Source organism: Hemitrygon akajei, chromosome 29, assembly GCF_048418815.1.
Source record: "Hemitrygon akajei chromosome 29, sHemAka1.3, whole genome shotgun sequence".
Classification (NCBI taxonomy): domain Eukaryota; kingdom Metazoa; phylum Chordata; class Chondrichthyes; order Myliobatiformes; family Dasyatidae; genus Hemitrygon; species Hemitrygon akajei.
The window spans coordinates 48,727,632-48,751,469 of NC_133152.1; the positions used below are offsets into that span (position 1 = coordinate 48,727,632).

Genomic DNA, 23,838 nt, shown 5'->3' on the forward strand with positions numbered 1-23,838 from the left:
CCAATAATCTGAACACAGCAATTATTGAGACACCAGCACACTCTGAGGAATCAAAGTTTGAAGGTTTTGGGTCAAAGGATTTGTGCTGTGTAGCTTGGGCTGGATAAGGGGTGATGTGTGAGAGGTCACACGCAGCTGGGTCTCTGGGTCCACGGACTCACACAGCACAGCTCCACTCAATCCTGACACAGAAATGGTGGCTGTAGGGGTGGGTGCCAAGTCTGAGTACAACCTGACCTCTAACCTAAGTGCTGACCCCTGCACTAAACTGCCTGGAACAGGCTGGGAGATCCCCTCCACAAGTAAACCCTTGACTGGCCCAGTGCAGCCCCTGTCCCAGCACCTACCCACTGGGTGCTCCCTCTCCCTGTGCTCACCCACTGAATGCTGCACACCTCCATAACTCACCATAACTGACCGTAACTCACCATAACCTGCTGAGTGTAACATTCCGACAGTGCCTAGTTTACATTCTTGGCTCCAGACCCCAACTCACCTTTGGCCCAGAGTGGGACCAGGGCCTAGAAGTTAGCAGGGAGCAGATCAACATCTCACAAAGTTCACGTCACCCATGACAAAACTCAACGTCACCCATAACAATGTTCAATATCACCCACGACAAAGTTCAACGTCACCCATGACAGATCTCAACAACACCCACGACAAAACAACCAACACTTTAGCACATTAAATATTCATTTCTCCATCATCACCACACAGTTAGCACAATGCACCGGGGTTATTTATCCACTGGGACAGCCTCTTCCCAACCCGCCACCTCTCCCACTAAGGAGGGGAAGGACTATCTGCACTATGTACCATGGTTATGAATCGTTCATTCTGTTAGCTCACCATCTCTCCCACCGAGGTGCTGGCCTCTTGCTGTCAGAGATGCCCCCATCCTGCCTCTCCCTTACTTGGACACCACATCATTCTTTGTATGCAGGGCCTCAGCCTGTCAGAGATGCCTCCGTCTCTCCCTTTCCTAACAAGAAGACTGTGTTGTTCTCTGTATGTGGGGCCTCGCCCCGTCCTGTCCTGACCTTGCTAACTTCAAGCCAACTTTCTCTCTTTCTCCCATCTGAAAAAGGATCCAAACTGAAACATTAACTCTCTCCACAGACTTACCTCAGCTGCTGAGTGCTTCCAGAATGTTCTGTTTTTATTACCAGAATGTGAAGATTTTATTTACACCTTTCCTTCCCACAGACACTCCCCCCCTGCAAGTGGACAAGATATTATTAGATCACCCCCAGAGCTGGATAGACTGATAGAACCGGTGCAGGTAGGTCCCTCTCCAGACAGGTTCCACTGACACTGGTGCCTTGTCATGCTGAGCCCAAGTAATACTGGAGATATATTGTTTAATTAAGCATTCGTTGTTGTTATATGGGTTATATGTAAAAGTAGAGAATAGCATATGTCAGTACACCACCACATCATATTGTGCATGCTCCACTTAAAGTAAAAACAAGTTAGAGACAATTATCCCCAGTCCCATGTTCCTCTTCCAATTAATTTTATATTTTAGAGTTACAAAACATAACAGTGGCGATGAGTAAGTTTTAAAATGAACCTGAGACGACTACCTACTTGTTGAAGTGTAGCACGTACTTCTTCGGGAAGGTTCAGGAAGGGGCCAATTTAAAAATCAAAATATTAATGCACCTTAGTTTGTTATTTATGTGTGAATCCTCTGTAGATTTTATCCTTACCTTCAGAAGTTATCCTGAGTATCCTGAGTATGTGTACTACTGTGCTTAACACCCTGGTTCATAGAAATGCTGTCTCACTTCTATACACATTACAGTATGTGTATATGGTACAGTATATGGTCATATACATTATACACACATATTTAGTTAAATGACAATAAACTTGACTTGGGAAAATAGATTAAATTTACAGGTTCATAAACATGAGTACCATGTGATAATATTAATAAATAAAGGAAAAGCAGAAATGCTGGCTGCATCAGAAAAATAGATGCATTGAATTGCACAAAAGATAACTGGATGATGTATATTGAACAAATTGATTTTAAAGCAAATGGAATAGCTGATAGGAAGTGAGTACCAGTTTTGCTGAGTACAATAGGTGGAAGAGCATACAGTTTGACTACTCCAACTAAACCAGCTGAAATGAGCTTTGTTGCTATTGTGAAAGTATTGCAGGAACATTTAAAACCAAAACCATTGCTGATTGCAAATCGCTTTAGGTTTCATAAGCAGATTTAAAAGAAAGAGGAGTCCATTTCAGCTTATGTGGCTGAATTGATGAATTGTCTGATCATTGTCAGTCCAGTGATGGACTTAATGATGAAATTGTCTGATCATTGTCAGTCCAGTGATGGACTTAATGATGAAATTGTCTGATCATTGTCAGTCCAGTGATGAACTTAATGATGAAATTGTCTGATCGTTGTCAGTCCAGTGATGGGCTTAATGATGCACGGAAAGGTCTTTTAGTCTGCGGAATCTTACAAGAAAGCTTTCAAAAATGGTTCCTAAGTGAAGCACAGCTTACTTTTAAACGAACAGTTGAAATTGCTATATCAATGAAAACAACAGCCAGATCAATTGAATTGCGGCAGGAATGAAGTGAGCATGACAGAACTGTAATGTCTAAATAAAAACCGGCCTTACTGAACAACTTGTGTTACTGTTGTGGCAGGGGCTCACGTATACCAAAAAAAATGCAGGTTTAAAGGTGAAACTTGCAGAAAATGCGATGAAGTAGGACACATACAAAGAGCATGTTGGGCCAACAAAAGTAAATGGACTGCATAGAGAAGAGAAAAAATAAAAAGTCAAGTTGCAGTTTCAAAAAGAGCAGCAGTGGGAATGCAGTTGATGAAAAATCTGTTACTGGTATGGATGATAAGGAACATCTCCAAAGTCTCAAGACAGCATTGAAAAGGTGAGAGGATTATGGGCTGAGAGCACAACACAAGTGTGAATTCTTGACACCAAGCATCACTTACTGTGGTCACACCACTGATGCACAACTGTGCTGAGAAAATGGAAGTACTGGTTGATGCCCTATGGCCAAAGGACGTGTCACAGTTGTGGTTCTCTTTCGGATGTGCCAATTACTATAACACATTGTAAGGTTGTTCACTGAGCCCTGAAGGTTAAGTTGCAAACTTTTTGTCACCAGTTGAGGTGACAACTTCAGTGCACAACTACAACAAGATTCTGTTAAACCTGCCCACTGTGCTCCACCCTTCGACCTCATTACTGCAGATTGGGAAGAAATGGCAATGGACAAAGCCGGGTGAGGTGGCTTTCCAAACGACAAAGGAAATGGTGATGTCAGATACTGTACTCACACATTATGATCCACACTCTCCAGTGAAGCTTGCCAATCAAGACTCACCTTATGGTATAGGTGCAGTCATGTCACATGTTATGAGTGATGGAAGGGAATGCCCGTAGCCTTTATCACGTTCCTTTATTGCTACAGATAGACAGATTGTAAAAAGTTTCAACCAGTTCTTATATGGGAGAAAGTGTACCCTCATTACTGATCATCAACCTCTAGTGTCCATTTTCATTTCACAGAAGGGTGTTTCACTAACAGCAGCAGCACGAATGGGCTCTGTTTCTTGGAGGACACAATTACAAGATGGAATTCAAGAGGGTAACTGATCATGGAAATACTGATGGATTGTCCCATTTGTCCTTGGAAAAGGAAGTACCTGAAAAATTTTCAAAAGAGGATACTCATCTTGACTTATTCTCCCTAATACAAATTGAAAGTCTCCCTACTACAGCAGAGATGATCCAAAGAGAAACCAGAAAAGACACCACACTGACTCAAGTCTGTATGGCAACATAAAATGACTGGAATGTGTAGCAGAAGCTCCAGTTTCCCCATTTATACCATCGCCGGGATGAACTTGCCCTTGATGGGGTTGCCTTATGTAGAGATCTAGAATTGTTGTGTGACCCAAGCTGAGAGCTAAAGTGTTGGAGGAGCTAAATGCTGGTCATCTAGGCCTGGTCAAAATGAAAACATTGGCTTGAAACTTCGGTGGCCTGGGATAGGTCGAACAGCTTGCCATGGACTGTTCAGGATGCCAACACATCCAGAAGATGTTAGACCAGTGCCCCTCCATCACTGGAATGGCCTGCATAACCCTGGCAGAGGGTTTATGTGGTCCGTTCATGAGATTAAATTTAATGGTAATGGATGCAGCTACAAAGTGTTCCCAATCGCCTCCATCAGCCTCGTACACAGTTGATGTGTGAGAAGCCCCTTCTCAAGGACTGGAGTTCCAAAACATTGAGTCAGTGATACTGGACCACAGTTTGCTGCGGACACACACACAGTGGGAGGTGGAGTGTGTAACACCCACGCAGTGGAAAGGGAGAAGTGTGAGGCCTGCTCAGAATGGGAGCAGATTAGCAGTTCTCCTAAAGCCCTGGTTCACAGTACTCTTTGCCCAAGATTTGTCCCTGTCAATTTATACGGAATTTATATGTGTGTGTGTTTGGCTTCTGACTGACTTTAGTTTATGTATTAATTTATTATATTTAGAGATACAGCCCAGTAACTGGCCCTTCAGCGCTTTGAGTCCATACTGCCCAGTTACACACATGACCAATTAACCAGTACGTCTTTGGACTGTGGAAGGAAATTGGAGCACCTGGAGGAAACCCATACAGGCACAGGGAGAATGTAGAAACTTCTTACAGGCACGGGTGGGAATTTAACTGGGATTGCTGGCCCTGTAATAGGTTACATTAACCACAAGCTACTGTGCTGACCATTTTAATCGGTTTATTTTCCAATCTTGCTCCTCAGAGTCAATACTCGCAAGGTGACCACGTGTTTGCAGATCGCCTGGAAGAGTTGTCTAGGGTAAGATAGTTTAGCAAAAGCCTTGGGCCTGTGTGGGGTGCCAGACTCTCTCAGCCACCCATCCAATGATCCTCAACTCTCTCCATGAGGGCGGGTAGCATTTGAGCCAGCCAACTGGGACCACTTGCTGCTGCCATTGATTCTTTAAAAGCGATGACCCTCTTCTATAATGTTCATCAATGAAGACTTGCTGAGAATAACTCTCCCCTATAGAAATCAGATCACTACTGTGTGAGGGGCAGTAGTGAGGGAACTTCCCATGCTGGAGAGATGTTATAGAGAGAGCATCCCTCTGTGGGAATGCAGTACTAAGAGAGCAACCCACTGAGAAAGGGAAGATACTTTGGGAGTATTCCAATATGGGAGTGGTAGTACCGAGGGAGGGTCACGTTGTGGGAGAGGTAGTACTGAGGGAGCATTCCACTCAATACTGAGGAAACATTCGATATTTGGAGGGCTAGTATTGAGGGAGTATCCCAAAGTGGGAGGGGCAGTACTGAGAGAGCAACCCACTGTGAGAGGGGTGCTACTGAGGAACGGTGGTATTGAGGGAGAGTCACACTGTGGGAGGGTTGATAATGAGGGAGGGTCACACTGTGGGAGGGGTGGTACTGAGGGAGAGTCACACTGTGGGAGGGATGGTACCGAGGGAGGGTCACACTGTGGGAGGGGTGGTACCGAGGGAGAGTCACACTGTGGGAGGGATGGTACCGAGGGAGGGTCACACTGTGGGAGGGGTGGTACTCAGGGAGAGTCATACCATGGGAGGGGGGTACGGAGGGAAAGTCACACTGAGGGAGGGGTGATACCGAGGGAGGATCACACTGAGGGAGGGGTGATACCAAGGGAGGGTCACACTGAGACAGAGGTGGTACTGAGGGAGGGTCACACTGTGGGAAGGGCGGGTACTGAGGGAAGGTCACACTGTGAGAGGGGTGGTACTGAGGGAAGGTCACACTGTGGGAGGGTGGTACTGAGGGAGGGGTGGTGCTGAGTGAGGGTCACTCTGTGGGAGGGTGGTACTGAGGGAGGATCACACTGAGGGAGGGGTGGTACCAAGGGGGGATCACACTGAGGGAGGGGTGGTACCGAGGGAGGGTCACACTGTGGGAGGGTGGTACCGAGGGAGAGTCACACTGAGGGAGGGTGGTACCGAGGGAGGGTCACACTGTGGGAGGGTGGTACCGAGGGAAGGTCACACTGTGGGAGGGGTGATACTGAGGGAGGATCACACTGTGGAAGGGGTGATACCGAGGGAGGATCACACTGTGGGAGAGGTGAATCTGAGGGAGAGTCACACTGTGGGCGGGTTGGTACTCAGGGAGAGTCATACCATGGGAGGGTGGTACCGAGGGAAAGTCACACTGAGGGAGGGGTGATACCGAGGGAGGATCACACTGAGGGAGGGGTGATACCAAGGGAGGGTCACACTGAGAGAGGGGTGGTACCGAGGGAGGGTCACACTGTGGGAGGGTGGTACTGAGGGAGAGTCACACTGAGGGAGGGTGGTACCGAGGGAGGGTCACACTGAGGGAGGGTGGTACCGAGGGAAGGACACACTGTGGGAGGGGTGGTACTGAGAGAGGGGTGGTGCTGAGAGAGGGTCATTATGTGGGAGGGTGGTACTGAGGGAGGATCACACTGAGGGAGGGGTGGTACCAAGGGAGAGTCACACTGAGGGAGGGTGGGACCGAGGGAGGGTCACACTGAGGGAGGGGTGATACCAAGGGAGGGTCACACTGAGAGAGAGGTGGTACCGAGGGAAGGTCACACTGTGGGAGGGGTGGTACTGAGAGAGGGGTGGTGCTGAGAGAGGGTCATTATGTGGGAGGGTGGTACTGAGGGAGGATCACACTGAGGGAGGGGTGGTACCAAGGGAGAGTCACACTGAGGGAGGGGTGGTACCGAGGGAGGGTCACACTGAGGGAGGGGTGATACCAAGGGAGGGTCACACTGAGACAGAGGTGGTACTGAGGGAGGGTCACACTGTGGGAAGGGCGGGGTACTGAGGGAAGGTCACACTTTGAGAGGGGTGGTACTGAGGGAAGGTCACACTGTGGGAGGGTGGTACTGAGGGAGGGGTGGTGCTGAGTGAGGGTCACTCTGTGGGAGGGTGGTACTGAGGGAGGATCACACTGAGGGAGGGGTGGTACCAAGGGGGGATCACACTGAGGGAGGGGTGGTACCGAGGGAGGGTCACACTGTGGGAGGGTGGTACCGAGGGAGAGTCACACTGAGGGAGGGTGGTACCGAGGGAGGGTCACACTGTGGGAGGGTGGTACCGAGGGAAGGTCACACTGTGGGAGGGGTGATACTGAGGGAGGATCACACTGTGGAAGGGGTGATACCGAGGGAGGATCACACTGTGGGAGAGGTGAATCTGAGGGAGAGTCACACTGTGGGCGGGTTGGTACTCAGGGAGAGTCATACCATGGGAGGGTGGTACCGAGGGAAAGTCACACTGAGGGAGGGGTGATACCGAGGGAGGATCACACTGAGGGAGGGGTGATACCAAGGGAGGGTCACACTGAGAGAGGGGTGGTACCGAGGGAGGGTCACACTGTGGGAGGGTGGTACTGAGGGAGAGTCACACTGAGGGAGGGTGGTACCGAGGGAGGGTCACACTGAGGGAGGGTGGTACCGAGGGAAGGACACACTGTGGGAGGGGTGGTACTGAGAGAGGGGTGGTGCTGAGAGAGGGTCATTATGTGGGAGGGTGGTACTGAGGGAGGATCACACTGAGGGAGGGGTGGTACCAAGGGAGAGTCACACTGAGGGAGGGTGGGACCGAGGGAGGGTCACACTGAGGGAGGGGTGATACCAAGGGAGGGTCACACTGAGAGAGAGGTGGTACCGAGGGAAGGTCACACTGTGGGAGGGGTGGTACTGAGAGAGGGGTGGTGCTGAGAGAGGGTCATTATGTGGGAGGGTGGTACTGAGGGAGGATCACACTGAGGGAGGGGTGGTACCAAGGGAGAGTCACACTGAGGGAGGGGTGGTACCGAGGGAGGGTCACACTGAGAGAGAGGTGATACCGAGGGAGGGTCACACTGAGAGAGAGTTGATACCGAGGGAGGGTCACACTGAGAGAGAGGTGATACCGAGGGAGGATCACACTGTGGGAGGGGTGGTACCGAGGGAGGGTCACACTGAGAGAGAGTTGATACCGAGGGAGGGTCACACTGAGAGAGAGGTGATACCGAGGGAGGATCACACTGAGGGAGGGGTGGTACCGAGGGAGGGTCACACTGAGAGAGAGGTGATACCGAGGGAGGGTCACACTGAGAGAGAGGTGATACCGAGGGAGGATCACACTGTGGGAGGGGTGGTACCGAGGGAGGATCACACTGAGGGAGGGGTGATACCGAGGGAGGGTCACACTGAGAGAGAGTTGGTACTGAGGGAGGATCACACTGAGGGAGGGTGGTACTGAGGGAGGATCACACTGAGGGAGGGTGGTACCGAGGGAAGGTCACACTGTGGGAGGGTGGTACTGAGGGAGGTTGTTACTGAGGGAGGGTCACACTGTGGGAGGGTGGTACCGAGGGAGGATCACACTGTGGGAGGGGTGGTACCGAGGGAGGATCACACTGAGGGAGGGGTGATACCGAGGGAGGGTCACACTGAGAGAGAGTTGGTACTGAGGGAGGATCACACTGAGGGAGGGTGGTACTGAGGGAGGATCACACTGAGGGAGGGTGGTACCGAGGGAAGGTCACACTGTGGGAGGGGTGGTACTGAGAGAGGGGTGGTGCTGAGAGAGGGTCATTATGTGGGAGGGTGGTACTGAGGGAGGATCACACTGAGGGAGGGGTGGTACCAAGGGAGAGTCACACTGAGGGAGGGTGGTACCGAGGGAGGGTCACACTGTGGGAGGGTGGTACCGAGGGAAGGTCACACTGTGGGAGGGTGGTACCGAGGGAGGGTCACACTGTGGGAGGGTTGATACTGAGGGAGGGTCACACTGTGGGCGGGTTGGTACTCAGGGAGAGTCATATCATGGGAGGGTGGTACCGAGGGAAAGTCACACTGAGGGAGGGGTGATACCGAGGGAGGATCACACTGAGGGAGGGGTGATACCAAGGGAGGGTCACACTGAGAGAGAGGTGGTACCGAGGGAGGGTCACACTGTGGGAGGGTGGTACCGAGGGAGGGTCACACTGTGGGAGGGTTGATACTGAGGGAGGGTCACACTGTGGGCGGGTTGGTACTCAGGGAGAGTCATACCATGGGAGGGTGGTACTGAGGGAGAGTCACACTGAGGGAGGGTGGTACTAAGGGAAGGTCACACTGTGGGAGGGATGGTACCAAGGGAGAGTCACACTGTGGGAAGGGCGGGTACTGAGGGAAGGTCACACTGTGGGAGGGGTGATACTGAGGGAGGATCACAATGAGGGAGGGGTGATACCGAGGGAGGGTCACACTGAGAGAGAGGTGGTACTGAGGGAGGGTCACACTGTGGGAGGGTGGTACCGAGGGAAGGTCACACTGTGGGAGGGGTGATACTGAGGGAGGATCACACTGTGGGAGGTGTGGTACCGAGGGAGGATCACACTGAGGGAGGGGTGGTACCGAGGGAGGGTCACACTGAGAGAGAGGTGGTACCGAGGGAGAGTCACACTGAGAGAGAGGTGGTACTGAGGGGGGGTCACACTGTGGCAGGATGGTACCGAGGGAGGATCACACTGAGGGAGGGGTGGTACCGAGGGAGGGTCACACTGTGGGATCATCACACTGTGGGAGGGTGGTACTGAGGGAGTTTCACACTGTGGGAGGGTCACACTGTGACAGGGGTGGTAGTGAGGGAGGGTCACACTGAGGGATCGTCTCACTGTGGGAGGGTGGTACTGAGGGAGGGGTGGTACTGAAGGATGGTCACACTGTGGGAGGGGTGGTACTGAGGGAGGGTTTCACTGTGGGAGGGTGTTACTGAGGGAGGGTCACACTGTGGGAGGGTGTTACTGAGGGAGGGTCACACTGAGGGAGAGTGGTACTGAGTGAGGGTCACTCTGTGGGAGGGTGGTACTGAGGGAGGATCACACTGAGGAAGGGGTGGTACCAAGGGAGGATCACACTGAGGGAGGGGTGGTACCGAGGGAGGGTCACACTGTGGGAGGGTGGTACCGAGGGAGAGTCACACTGAGGGAGGGTGGTACCGAGGGAGGGTCACACTGTGGGAGGGTGGTACCGAGGGAAGGTCACACTGTGGGAGGGGTGATACTGAGGGAGGATCACACTGTGGGAGGGGTGATACCGAGGGAGGATCACACTGTGGGAGAGGTGAATCTGAGGGAGGGTCACACTGTGTGAGGGTGGTACTGAGGGAGGATCACACTGAGGGAGGGGTGGTACCGAGGGAGGGGTGGTACCGAGGGAGGGTCACACTGTGGGAGGGTGGTACTGAGGGAGAGTCACACTGAGGGAGGGTGGTACCAAGGGAGGGTCACACTGAGGGAGGGTGGTACCGAGGGAAGGTCACACTGTGGGAAGGGTGGTACTGAGAGAGGGGTGGTGCTGAGAGAGGGTCATTATGTGGGAGGGTGGTACTGAGGGAGGATCACACTGAGGGAGGGGTGGTACCAAGGGAGAGTCACACTGAGGGAGGGTGGTACCGAGGGAGGGTCACACTGTGGGAGGGTGGTACCGAGGGAAGGTCACACTGTGGGAGGGTTGATACTGAGGGAGGGTCACACTGTGGGCGGGTTGGTACTCAGGGAGAGTCATACCATGGGAGGGTGGTACCGAGGGAAAGTCACACTGAGGGAGGGGTGATACCGAGGGAGGATCACACTGAGGGAGGGGTGATACCAAGGGAGGGTCACACTGAGAGAGAGGTGGTACCGAGGGAGGGTCTCACTGTGGGAGGGTGGTACCGAGGGAGGGTCACACTGTGGGAGGGTTGATACTGAGGGAGGGTCACACTGTGGGCGGGTTGGTACTCAGGGAGAGTCATACCATGGGAGGGTGGTACCGAGGGAAAGTCACACTGAGGGAGGGGTGATACCGAGGGAGGATCACACTGAGGGAGGGGTGATACCAAGGGAGGGTCACACTGAGAGAGAGGTGGTACCGAGGGAGGGTCACACTGTGGGAGGGTTGTACCGAGGGAGGATCACACTGTGGGAGGGGTGGTACCAAGGGAGGATCACACTGAGGGAGGGGTGATACCGAGGGAGGGTCACACTGAGAGAGAGTTGGTACTGAGGGAGGATCACACTGTGGGAGGGTGCTACCAAGGGAGGATCACACTGAGGGAGGGGCGGTGCTGAGAGAGGGTCACTCTGTGGGAGGGTGGTACTGAGGGAGAGTCACACTGAGGGAGGGTGGTACTAAGGGAAGGTCACACTGTGGGAGGGATGGTACCAAGGGAGAGTCACACTGTGGGAAGGGCGGTACTGAGGGAAGGTCACACTGTGGGAGGGGTGATACTGAGGGAGGATCACAATGAGGGAGGGGTGATACCGAGGGAGGGTCACACTGAGAGAGAGGTGGTACTGAGGGAGGGTCACACTGTGGGAGGGTGGTACCGAGGGAAGGTCACACTGTGGGAGGGGTGATACTGAGGGAGGATCACACTGTGGGAGGGGTGGTACCGAGGGAGGATCACACTGAGGGAGGGGTGGTACCGAGGGAGGGTCACACTGAGAGAGAGGTGGTACCGAGGGAGAGTCACACTGAGAGAGAGGTGGTACTGAGGGGGTGTCACACTGTGGCAGGATGGTACCGAGGGAGGATCACACTGAGGGAGGGGTGGTACCGAGGGAGGGTCACACTGTGGGATCGTCACACTGTGGGAGGGTGGTACTGAGGGAGTTTCACACTGTGGGAGGGTCACACTGTGACAGGGGTGGTAGTGAGGGAGGGTCACACTGAGGGATCGTCACACTGTGGGAGGGTGGTACTGAGGGAGGGGTGGTACTGAAGGATGGTCACACTGTGGGAGGGGTGGTACTGAGGGAGGGTTTCACTGTGGAAGGGTGTTACTGAGGGAGCGTCACACTGTGGGAGGGTGTTACTGAGGGAGGGTCACACTGAGGGAGAGTGGTACTGAGGGAGGATCACACTGTGGGAGGGGTGGTACTGAGAGAGGGTTTCACTGTGGGAGGGTGTTACTGAGGGAGGGTCACACTGTGGGAGGGTGGTACTGAGGGAGGTTGTTACTGAGGGAGGGTCACACTGTGGGAGGGTGGTACTGAGGGAGGTTCACACTGTGGGAGGGTCACACTGTGGGAGGGAACCACAAGCAGTTGGCCAACATGATCAGGGATTTTTCCCTGCACTCTGTAAAGATGACGACGGTTTTGAGCATCAGAAAATGAAATACTGCAGGTGCGGGAAATCTGGAATAAAACAGAAACTGCTGAAAGTTGGAAGCCAGTCAGATGGTGTCTGTGCAGAGAAAAGAGGGAATTAGTTTCATTTCAGCATACCTTCACCCACGTCTGAAGACACCACAGACACTATCTCACCTGCTGGGAATTACCAGTGTTTTCTGCCTTTATTTAATTTTACCATTTCCACAGGATTCCTCATCTCATTGGATGGGGAAAGGGGAAAATTTTCTCCAAGACCCCTTGTCACTCTAATGCCTGCTCCCCTTTGAATTTGAAACATCCAGTGACTCCACCTCCCTAGATCCCCAGGATGGACATTATACACCATTAGGGGAAGAAATTTCCATCTAGTTACCCTCATTGGGTCCAAATCTCCTATCAATATCCCTCAGAACTTTTATATTGGATGTAGTCTGCATGTGACATCTCATTCATCTCAAGTTTACTGTGTGACTCCCTCTGCAGGGCTTCCCTCAAGTGAGAACCAACAGAGTATATCTACTGCAGTGCAGACTGACGGACATTGTACACCTGCTCCAGTGCAAAAACATTGTACACCTGCTCCAGTGCACGAACATTATACACCTGCTCCATTGCATGAACATTATACACCTGCTCCAGTGCATGAACATTATACACCTGCTCCAGTGCAAGAACATTGTACACCTGCTCCAGTGCATGAACATTATACACCTGCTCCAGTGCACGAACATTATACACCTGCTCCAGTGCACGAACATTATACACCTGCTCCAGTGCATGAACATTATACACCTGCTCCAGTGCAAGAACATTGTACACCTGCTCCAGTGCATGAACATTATACACCTGCTCCAGTGCACGAACATTATACACCTGCTCCAGTGCATGAACATTATACACCTGCTCCAGTGCATGAACATTATACACCTGCTCCAGTGCAAGAACATTGTACACCTGCTCCAGTGCACGAACATTATACACCTGCTCCAGTGCAGACTCACGAACATTGTACACCTGCTCCAGTGCAAGAACATTGTACACCTGCTCCAGTGCATGAACATTATACACCTGCTCCAGTGCATGAACATTATACACCTGCTCCAGTGCAAGAACATTGTACACCTGCTCCAGTGCACGAACATTATACACCTGCTCCAGTGCAGACTCACGAACATTGTACACCTGCTCCAGTGCACTAACATTATACACCTGCTCCAGTGCATGAACATTATACACCTGCTCCAGTGCATGAACATTATACACCTGCTCCAGTGCAAGAACATTGTACACCTGCTCCAGTGCACGAACATTATACACCTGCTCCAGTGCAGACTCACGAACATTGTACACCTGCTCCAGTGCACGAACATTATACACCTGCTCCAGTGCACGAACATTATACACCTGCTCCAGTGCACGAACATTATACACCTGCTCCAGTGCAGACTCATGAACATTGTACACCTGCTCCAGTGCAAACTCAATAATGCTGTAGCTACAGATGGTGCATCCTTTTCACAGTCTCCAGTCCTCTCCTACTGACTTACAGGCCCTTCTGGCCCAACAAGACTGCACTGCCCAATTATACACATTAAACTACTGACCCTTATGTCTTTGGGATGCAAGAGGAAACTGGTCACAGACCCCATGGTCACAGAGAGAATGTACAAATTCCTTACAGACGGAGACAGGATGTGGAGCTTCTTTCCCTCACTGTGATGTCCTTTTGCTGAGATTTCAGTAATATTTCCATATTACCTGCTCACCCTTTGTCAGTTGCACAAGTCAATATTACCCAGCTCTGTGATAATTGCTTTTGTTTATTTTTCAGACCCAATTTTTCACCCTGAAACTGCATTTCAAATTCAACCCTTCTACAATAACTGCTTTACTGAGTTTGTGGATTAACACCTCCTCAAAGCACAGCCAGACCCTGCTCCCTTTACATATTACTCTAAGAAACCAACCCAGATGTATAGAATGAATGTGTCTATGTTTTACCTGGATGTGCTAACAAATGAACATTTACTTGGTGACATCTGATATTCGCAGGTTGAGTTACTGTGGGGGAAGTCACGTGGAGACTTGGAGAAGATTATCTGCACAGAACCTATTCTAGGCTGGGAAGGAGAGAACATTAGATCCCTTGGGGAGGTCGTGTGGTCATCCTCAGCGGTGCTTCACAACAAATACACTGAGGTAACTCCTTCTCAGCTTCTCAGTAGGCATGTCCTCTTGGACAACATCACCCTGTAGCCTGGCAACCATCTTCTGGAGGAAGGTGTACTGAGAACCAGCCTCATTTCTATAAAGTCTTTTCACATCCTCTGAACTGAAGGAATCAGAGACTCTCACTGAGAACCCAACCTCATTAGGTCAGTGATTCAAGTGAGGTAGACCAAGAGGTTCAGTCACACAGAAACCATGGAGGAGTCATCAGCTTTTCAGATGAAAGGCAAGTGCAGGAACTGTCGGCATAGAGGGGAAAGGTTGAAAGGGAACCTGAGAGTCAACCTTATCACACAGAGGCTGGTGGATAAATGGAATGAGCTGTTGGAAGAAGTGGGTACATTAACGATGTTCAAAAGAAATTTGGACAAGAGCAGGAATACAAAAGGTGTAGAAGGATGTAGACTAAACATAGGGCAGTACGATGGTGTAGTAGTTAGCACAATGCTTTACAGTATGGACGACTCAGGTTCAATTCCCACCACTGCCTGAGCACAACACTTTACAGTACCAGTGACCCAGGTTCGATGCCCATCACAGTCTGTAAGGAGTTTGTACATTCTCTCCGTGACCACATGGGTTTCCTCTGGGTACCCCAGTTTACTCCTACAGTCCAAAGACGTGCCAGCTGGTAGGGTGGTTGGTCATTGTAAATTATCCTATGATTATTGGCTAGGATTAAATCAGGAGATTGCTGGACAGCACTGCTCAAAAGGGCCGGAAGGGCCTGTGCCACACTGTTCCTCAATAAATAAACCGACAAATGGGACTGGCTCAGGGTGAGTTCACCTGATTGTGTTGGTCCAAAGGGCCTGTCTCCATGCTGTATCACTCTATTGCCCCGCATCAGCTCAGGGCAGGTGGGATATCAGGACTGAGCAGAGAGTCTCGGGAGAGCAGGTGATGAAGAGGGAGGGCAGAGAATCAGGGGCAGACTGAGGGAGGCAGCAGTGGGAACAGGTGGACCCGGGCTACAGGAACTGACCTGCCATGACACGTTCTCTGATCTTCCCAGGAGAAGAGCAAAAGGCACCTCGTCCTCTTCCCCCTGCACCTGCTGATTCTGGCTGTGGACGATGAGACACAGAGGTTCCTGTACCAGGTAACATCCTGTTGTACTGTTACCCTCTACTGGGCCACACAGGCTGAGAATGGGTGGGGATGGTTTCTCAGAAAGAGGGATCAAACAGGTTGCTGATGCTCTAGCTGCAAGTGCTGACTCCCCTAACACTACAGTCCCTCACCACCGCAGTCTCCCCCCACAGTCACCCCACCACAGTCCCCCCCACTGTCCCCCCACCACCGCAGTCCCCCCCACAGTACCCCCCACCACCGCAGTCTCCCCACAGTCCCCCCACCACCGCAGTCTCCCCACAGTCCCCCCACCACCGCAGTCTCACCCCACAGTCCCCCCCACCACCGCAGTCTCCCCCCACAGTCCCCCCAGAGTCCCCCCCACCACCGCAGTCCCCGACCCCACAGTCCTCCACATCACAGTCCACCCCACAGTCCCCCCATCACAGTCCTCCCCACAGTACCCCCCACCACCGCAGTCTCCCCCCACAGTACCCCCCACCACAGCAGTCTCCACCCACAGTCCCCCCACCACAGTCCCCCCACCACCGCAGTCTCCCCCCACAGTCCCCCCCAGAGTCCCCCCCACCACCGCAGTCCCCCACCCCCACAGTCCCCCACCCCACAGTCCCCCCCACAGTCCCCCCCCACAGTCCCCCCCACAGTCCCCCCACCGCAGTCTCCCCCCACAGTCCCCCCCAGAGTCCCCCCCACAGTCCCCCCACCAGCACAGTCCCCCCCACAGTCCCCCCACAGTCCCCCCCACAGTCCCCCCACCACAGTCCTCCCCACCACAGTCCCCCACACAGTCCCCCCACAGTCCCCCCCACAGTCCCCCCACCACAGTCCTCCCCACCACAGTCCCCCCCACAGTCCCCCCACCACCGCAGTCTCCCCCCACAGTCCCCCCCAGAGTCCCCCCCACAGTCCCCCCACCACCGCAGTCCCCCACCCCCACAGTCCCCCCACCACAGTCCCCCAACACCGCAGTCTCCCCCCACAGTCCCCCCCACAGTACCCCCCACCACTGCAGTCTCCCCCCACAGTCCCCCCCAGAGTCCCCCCCACAGTCCCCCCACCAGCACAGTCCCCCCCACAGTACCCCCCACCACCGCAGTCCCCCACCCCCACAGTCCCCCACCCCCACAGTCCCCCCCACAGTACCCCCCACCACCGCAGTCCCCCACCCCCACAGTCCTCCCCCCACAGTCCCCCCCCACAGTCCCCCCCCACAGTCCCCCCCACAGTCCCCACCACAGTCCCCCCACCACCGCAGTCTCCCCCCACAGTCCCCCCCACCACCGCAGTCTCCCCCCACAGTCCCCCCCACCACCGCAGTCTCCCCCCACAGTCCCCCCCACCACCGCAGTCTCCCCCCACAGTCCCCCCCAGAGTCCCCCCCACCACCGCAGTCCCCCACCCCCACAGTCCTCCCCACCACAGTCCCCCCCACAGTCCCCACCACAGTCCCCCCCACAGTCCCCCACCACAGTCCCCCCCACAGTCCCCCCACCACCGCAGTCTCCCCCCACAGTCCCCCCACCAGCACAGTCCCCCCCACAGTCCCCCCCACAGTACCCCCCACCACCGCAGTCTCCCCCCACAGTCCCCCCCAGAGTCCCCCCCACCCCCACAGTCCCCCACCCCCACAGTCCCCCCCACAGTCCCCCCCACAGTCTCCCCCCACAGTCCCCCCCACAGTCCCCCACCCCCACAGTCCCCCCACCACAGTCCCCCCCCACAGTCCCCCTACAGTCCCCCCCCCACCGCAGTCTCCCCCCACCACAGTCCCCCCCCACCACAGTCTCCCCCCACAGTCCCCCACCCCCACAGTCCCCCCACCACAGTCCCCCCCCACAGTCCCCCTACAGTCCCCCCCCCACCGCAGTCTCCCCCCACCACAGTCCCCCCCCACCACAGTCCTCCCCACCACAGTCTCCCCCCACAGTCCCCCCCACCGCAGTCCCCCCACAGTCCCCCCACCACAGTCCCCCCCCACCACAGTCTCCCCCCACAGTCCCCCCACCACAGTCCCCCCACCACCACAGTCTCCACCCACAGTCCCCCCCCACCGCAGTCCCCCCACAGTCCCCCCACCACAGTCCCCCCCCCACCACAGTCTCCCCCCACAGTCCCCCCACCACAGTCCCCCCCCCACCACAGTCCTCCCCACCACAGTCTCCCCCCACAGTCCCCCCCACCGCAGTCCCCCCACAGTCCCCCCACCACAGTCCCCCCACCACCACAGTCTCCCCCCACAGTCCTCCCCACCACAGTCCCCCCCCACAGTCCCCCCCCACAGTCCCCCTACAGTCCCCCCCCCCCACCGCAGTCTCCCCCCACCACAGTCCCCCCCCACCACAGTCCTCCCCACCACAGTCCTCCCCACCACAGTCTCCCCCCACAGTCCCCCCACCACAGTCCCCCCCCACATTCCCCCCACCACAGTCTCCCCCCACAGTCCCCCCCACCGCAGTCCCCCCACAGTCCCCCCACCACAGTCTCCCCCCACAGTCCCCCCACCACAGTCCCCCCACCACCACAGTCTCCCCACCACCACAGTCCCCCCACCACCACAGTCTCCCCACCACCACAGTCCTCCCCACCACAGTCCCCCCCCACAGTCCCCCTACAGTCCCCCCCCCCACCGCAGTCTCCCCCCACCACAGTCCCCCCCCACCACAGTCCTCCCCACCACAGTCCTCCCCACCACAGTCTCCCCCCACAGTCCCCCCACCACAGTCCCCCCCCACATTCCCCCCACCACAGTCTCCCCCCACAGTCCCCCCCACCGCAGTCCCCCCACAGTCCCCCCACCACAGTCTCCCCCCACAGTCCCCCCACCACAGTCCCCCCACCACCACAGTCTCCCCACCACCACAGTCCCCCCACCACCACAGTCTCCCCACCACCACAGTCCTCCCCACCACAGTCCCCCCCCACAGTCCCCCCACCACAGTCCCCCCACAGTCCCCCCCCCACAGTCTCCCCCCACAGTCCCCCCCCCACAGTCTCCCCCCACAGTCCCCCCCACAGTCCCCCCCCCACCACAGTCCCCCCCACCGCAGTCCCCCCACAGTCCCCCCCACAGTCCCCCCCACAGTCTCCCCCCACAGTCCTCCCCATCACAGTCCCCCCCCCACAGTCTCCCCCACAGTCCCCCCACCACAGTCTCCCCCACAGTCCCCCCACCACAGTCTCCCCCCACAGTCCCCCCCACCGCAGTCCCCCCCACAGTCCCCCCACCACAGTCCCCCACCCCCACAGTCCCCCACCCCACAGTCCCCCCCACAGTCCCCCCCCACAGTCCCCCCCACAGTCCCCCCACCGCAGTCTCCCCCCACAGTCCCCCCCAGAGTCCCCCCCACAGTCCCCCCACCAGCACAGTCCCCCCCACAGTCCCCCCCACAGTCCCCCCACCACAGTCCCCCCACCACAGTCCCCCCCACAGTCCCCCCACAGTCCCCCCCACAGTCCCCCCACCACAGTCCTCCCCACCACAGTCCCCCCCACAGTCCCCCCACCACCGCAGTCTCCCCCCACAGTCCCCCCCAGAGTCCCCCCCACAGTCCCCCCCACCACCGCAGTCTCCCCCCACAGTCCCCCCCAGAGTCCCCCCCACAGTACCACCCACCACCGCAGTCCCCCACCCCCACAGTCCCCCCACCACAGTCCCCCAACACCGCAGTCTCCCCCCACAGTCCCCCCCACAGTACCCCCCACCACCGCAGTCTCCCCCCACAGTCCCCCCCAGAGTCCCCCCCACAGTCCCCCCACCAGCACAGTCCCCCCCACAGTACCCCCCACCACCGCAGTCCCCCACCCCCACAGTCCCCCACCCCCACAGTCCCCCCCACAGTACCCCCCACCACCGCAGTCCCCCACCCCCACAGTCCTCCCCCCACAGTCCCCCCCACAGTCCCCCCCCCACAGTCCCCCCCACAGTCCCCACCACAGTCCCCCCACCACCGCAGTCTCCCCCCACAGTCCCCCCCACCACCGCAGTCTCCCCCCACAGTCCCCCCACCACCGCAGTCTCCCCCCACAGTCCCCCCCAGAGTCCCCCCCACCACCGCAGTCCCCCACCCCCACAGTCCTCCCCACCACAGTCCCCCCCACAGTCCCCACCACAGTCCCCCCACAGTCCCCCACCACAGTCCCCCCCACAGTCCCCCCACCACCGCAGTCTCCCCCCACAGTCCCCCCACCAGCACAGTCCCCCCCACAGTCCCCCCCACAGTACCCCCCACCACCGCAGTCTCCCCCCACAGTCCCCCCCAGAGTCCCCCCACAGTCCCCCCACCAGCACAGTCCCCCCCACAGTACCCCCCACCACCGCAGTCCCCCACCCCCACAGTCCCCCACCCCCACAGTCCCCCCCACAGTCCCCACCACCGCAGTCCCCCACCCCCACAGTCCTCCCCCCACAGTCCCCCCCACAGTCCCCCCCCCACAGTCCCCCCCACAGTCCCCACCACAGTCCCCCCACCACCGCAGTCTCCCCCCACAGTCCCCCCCACCACCGCAGTCTCCCCCCACAGTCCCCCCACCACCGCAGTCTCCCCCCACAGTCCCCCCCACCACCGCAGTCTCCCCCCACAGTCCCCCCCAGAGTCCCCCCCACCACCGCAGTCCCCCACCCCCACAGTCCTCCCCACCACAGTCCCCCCCACAGTCCCCACCACAGTCCCCCCACAGTCCCCCACCACAGTCCCCCCCACAGTCCCCCCACCACCGCAGTCTCCCCCCACAGTCCCCCCACCAGCACAGTCCCCCCCACAGTCCCCCCCACAGTACCCCCCACCACCGCAGTCTCCCCCCACAGTCCCCCCCAGAGTCCCCCCCACCCCCACAGTCCCCCACCCCCACAGTCCCCCCCACAGTCCCCCCCACAGTCTCCCCCCACAGTCCCCCCCACAGTCCCCCACCCCCACAGTCCCCCCACCACAGTCCCCCCCCACAGTCCCCCTACAGTCCCCCCCCCACCGCAGTCTCCCCCCACCACAGTCCCCCCCCACCACAGTCTCCCCCCACAGTCCCCCACCCCCACAGTCCCCCCACCACAGTCCCCCCCCACAGTCCCCCTACAGTCCCCCCCCACCGCAGTCTCCCCCCACCACAGTCCCCCCCCACCACAGTCCTCCCCACCACAGTCTCCCCCCACAGTCCCCCCCACCGCAGTCCCCCCACAGTCCCCCCACCACAGTCCCCCCCCACCACAGTCTCCCCCCACAGTCCCCCCACCACAGTCCCCCCACCACCACAGTCTCCACCCACAGTCCTCCCCACCACAGTCCCCCCCCACAGTCCCCCCCCACAGTCCCCCTACAGTCCCCCCCCCCACCGCAGTCTCCCCCCACCACAGTCCCCCCCCACCACAGTCTCCCCCCACAGTCCCCCCCACCGCAGTCCCCCCACAGTCCCCCCACCACAGTCCCCCCCCACCACAGTCTCCCCCCACAGTCCCCCCACCACAGTCCCCCCACCACCACAGTCTCCACCCACAGTCCTCCCCACCACAGTCCCCCCCCACAGTCCCCCCCCACAGTCCCCCTACAGTCCCCCCCCCACCGCAGTCTCCCCCCACCACAGTCCCCCCCCACCACAGTCCTCCCCACCACAGTCCTCCCCACCACAGTCTCCCCCCACCACAGTCCCCCCCCACCGCAGTCTCCCCCCACCACAGTCCCCCCCCACCACAGTCCCCCCCCCCACCGCAGTCTCCCCCCACCACAGTCCCCCCCCACCGCAGTCTCCCCCCCCACCACAGTCCCCCCCCCCACCGCAGTCTCCCCCCACCACAGTCCCCCCCCACCGCAGTCTCCCCCCACCACAGTCCCCCCCCACCACAGTCCTCCCCACCACAGTCCTCCCCACCGCAGTCTCCCCCCACAGTCCCCCCCACCGCAGTCCCCCCCCCACAGTCCCCACCACCACCGCAGTCTCCCCCCACCACAGTCCCCCCCCACAGTCCCCACCACCACCGCAGTCTCCCCCCCCCCCACAGTCCCCCCCCACAGTCTCCCCCCACAGTCCCCCCCACAGTCCCCCCCCACCACAGTCCCCCCCCACCGCAATCCCCCCACAGTCCCCCCCACAGTCCCCCCCACAGTCTCCCCCCACAGTCCCCCCCACAGTCCCCCCCCACCACAGTCCCCCCCACCGCAGTCCCCCCACAGTCCCCCCCACAGTCCCCCCCACAGTCTCCCCCCACAGTCCTCCCCATCACAGTCCCCCCCCACAGTCTCCCCCCACAGTCCCCCCACCACAGTCCCCCCCCACAGTCCCCCCCCACAGTCTCCCCCCACAGTCCCCCCCACAGTCCCCCCCCCACAGTCTCCTCACCACAGTCCCCTCACCACAGTCTCCCCCACCACAGTCCCCCCCACCGCAATCCCCCCACAGTCCCCCCCACAGTCCCCCCCACAGTCTCCCCCCACAGTCCTCCCCATCACAGTCCCCCCCCACAGTCTCCCCCCACAGTCCCCCCACCACAGTCCCCCCCCACAGTCCCCCCCCACAGTCTCCCCCCACAGTCCCCCCCACAGTCCCCCCCCCACAGTCTCCTCACCACAGTCCCCTCACCACAGTCCCCCCCACCACAGTCCCCCCCACCGCAATCCCCCCACAGTCCCCCCCACAGTCTCCCCCCACAGTCCCCCCCACAGTCCCCCACCCCCACAGTCCCCCCACCACAGTCCCCCCCCACAGTCCCCCTACAGTCCCCCCCCCACCGCAGTCTCCCCCCACCACAGTCCCCCCCACCACAGTCTCCCCCCACAGTCCCCCACCCCCACAGTCCCCCCCACCGCAGTCCCCCCACCACAGTCCCCCCCCACAGTCCCCCTACAGTCCCCCCCCCACCGCAGTCTCCCCCCACCACAGTCCCCCCCCACCACAGTCCTCCCCACCACATTCTCCCCCCACAGTCCCCCCCACCACAGTCCCCCCACCACCACAGTCTCCCCCCACAGTCCTCCCCACCACAGTCCCCCCCCACAGTCCCCCCCCACAGTCCCCCTACAGTCCCCCCCCCCCACCGCAGTCTCCCCCCACCACAGTCCCCCCCCACCACAGTCTCCCCCCACAGTCCTCCCCACCGCAGTCCCCCCACAGTCCCCCCCACCACAGTCCCCCCCCACCACAGTCTCCCCCCACAGTCCCCCCACCACAGTCCCCCCACCACCACAGTCTCCCCCCACAGTCCTCCCCACCACAGTCCCCCCCCACAGTCCCCCCCCCACAGTCCCCCTACAGTCCCCCCCCCCCACCGCAGTCTCCCCCCACCACAGTCCCCCCCCACCACAGTCCTCCCCACCACAGTCCTCCCCACCACAGTCTCCCCCCACAGTCCCCCCCACCGCAGTCCCCCCACAGTCCCCCCACCACAGTCCCCCCCCCACCACAGTCCCCCCACCACCACAGTCTCCCCACCACCACAGTCCCCCCACCACCACAGTCTCCCCACAGTCCCCCCCACCACCACAGTCTCCCCACCACCACAGTCCCCCCACCACCACAGTCTCCCCACCACCACAGTCCTCCCCACCACAGTCCCCCCCCACCACAGTCCTCCCCACCACAGTCCTCCCCACCACAGTCTCCCCCCACAGTCCCCCCCACCGCAGTCCCCCCACAGTCCCCCCACCACAGTCCCCCCCCACCACAGTCCCCCCACCACCACAGTCTCCCCACCACCACAGTCCCCCCACCACCACAGTCTCCCCACAGTCCCCCCAACACCACAGTCTCCCCACCACCACAGTCCCCCCACCACCACAGTCTCCCCACCACCACAGTCCTCCCCACCACAGTCCCCCCCCACAGTCCCCCCACCACAGTCCCCCCACAGTCCCCCCCCCACAGTCTCCCCCCACAGTCCCCCACCCCCACAGTCCTCCCCATCACAGTCCCCCCACAGTCCCCCCCACAGTCCCCCCCCCCACCACAGTCCCCCCCACCGCAGTCCCCCCACAGTCCCCCCCACAGTCCCCCCCACAGTCTCCCCCCACAGTCCTCCCCATCACAGTCCCCCCCCCACAGTCTCCCCCCACAGTCCTCCCCATCACAGTCCCCCCACCGCAGACCCTCCCACAGTCCCCCCACCACCGCAGTCTCCCCCACAGTCCCCCCACCACAGTCTCCCCCACAGTCCCCCCACCACGCAGTCTCCCCCACAGTCCCCCCACCACAGTCTCCCCCACAGTCCCCCCACCACAGTCTCCCCCCACAGTCCCCCCACCGCAGTCCCCCCCACAGTCCCCCCACCACAGTCCCCCACCACAGTCCCCCCACCGCAGTCCCCCCACCACAGTCCCCCCCCACAGTCCCCCCACCACAGTCCCCCCACAGT

The 23,838-nt window shown here is 58.7% G+C and overlaps 1 protein-coding gene across 4 annotated transcripts in view; it reads left to right on the plus strand.

Moving 5' to 3' along the window:
- LOC140718501 (uncharacterized) overlaps window positions 1–23,838 on the plus strand; it is a 67,478-nt gene that overhangs the window by 385 nt on the left and 43,255 nt on the right. Inside the window, exons 2-5 of one of the 4 annotated variants that reach the window (XM_073032409.1) lie at window positions 1,210–1,285; window positions 4,810–4,866; window positions 14,235–14,381; window positions 15,427–15,513. In XM_073032409.1, coding sequence (XP_072888510.1) covers window positions 1,210–1,285; window positions 4,810–4,866; window positions 14,235–14,381; window positions 15,427–15,513 — 367 coding nt within the window. The remainder of the gene's footprint in view (window positions 1–1,209; window positions 1,286–4,809; window positions 4,867–14,234; window positions 14,382–15,426; window positions 15,514–23,838) is intronic. The other 3 variants (XM_073032411.1, XM_073032410.1, XM_073032412.1) reach the window with 3 other exon arrangements.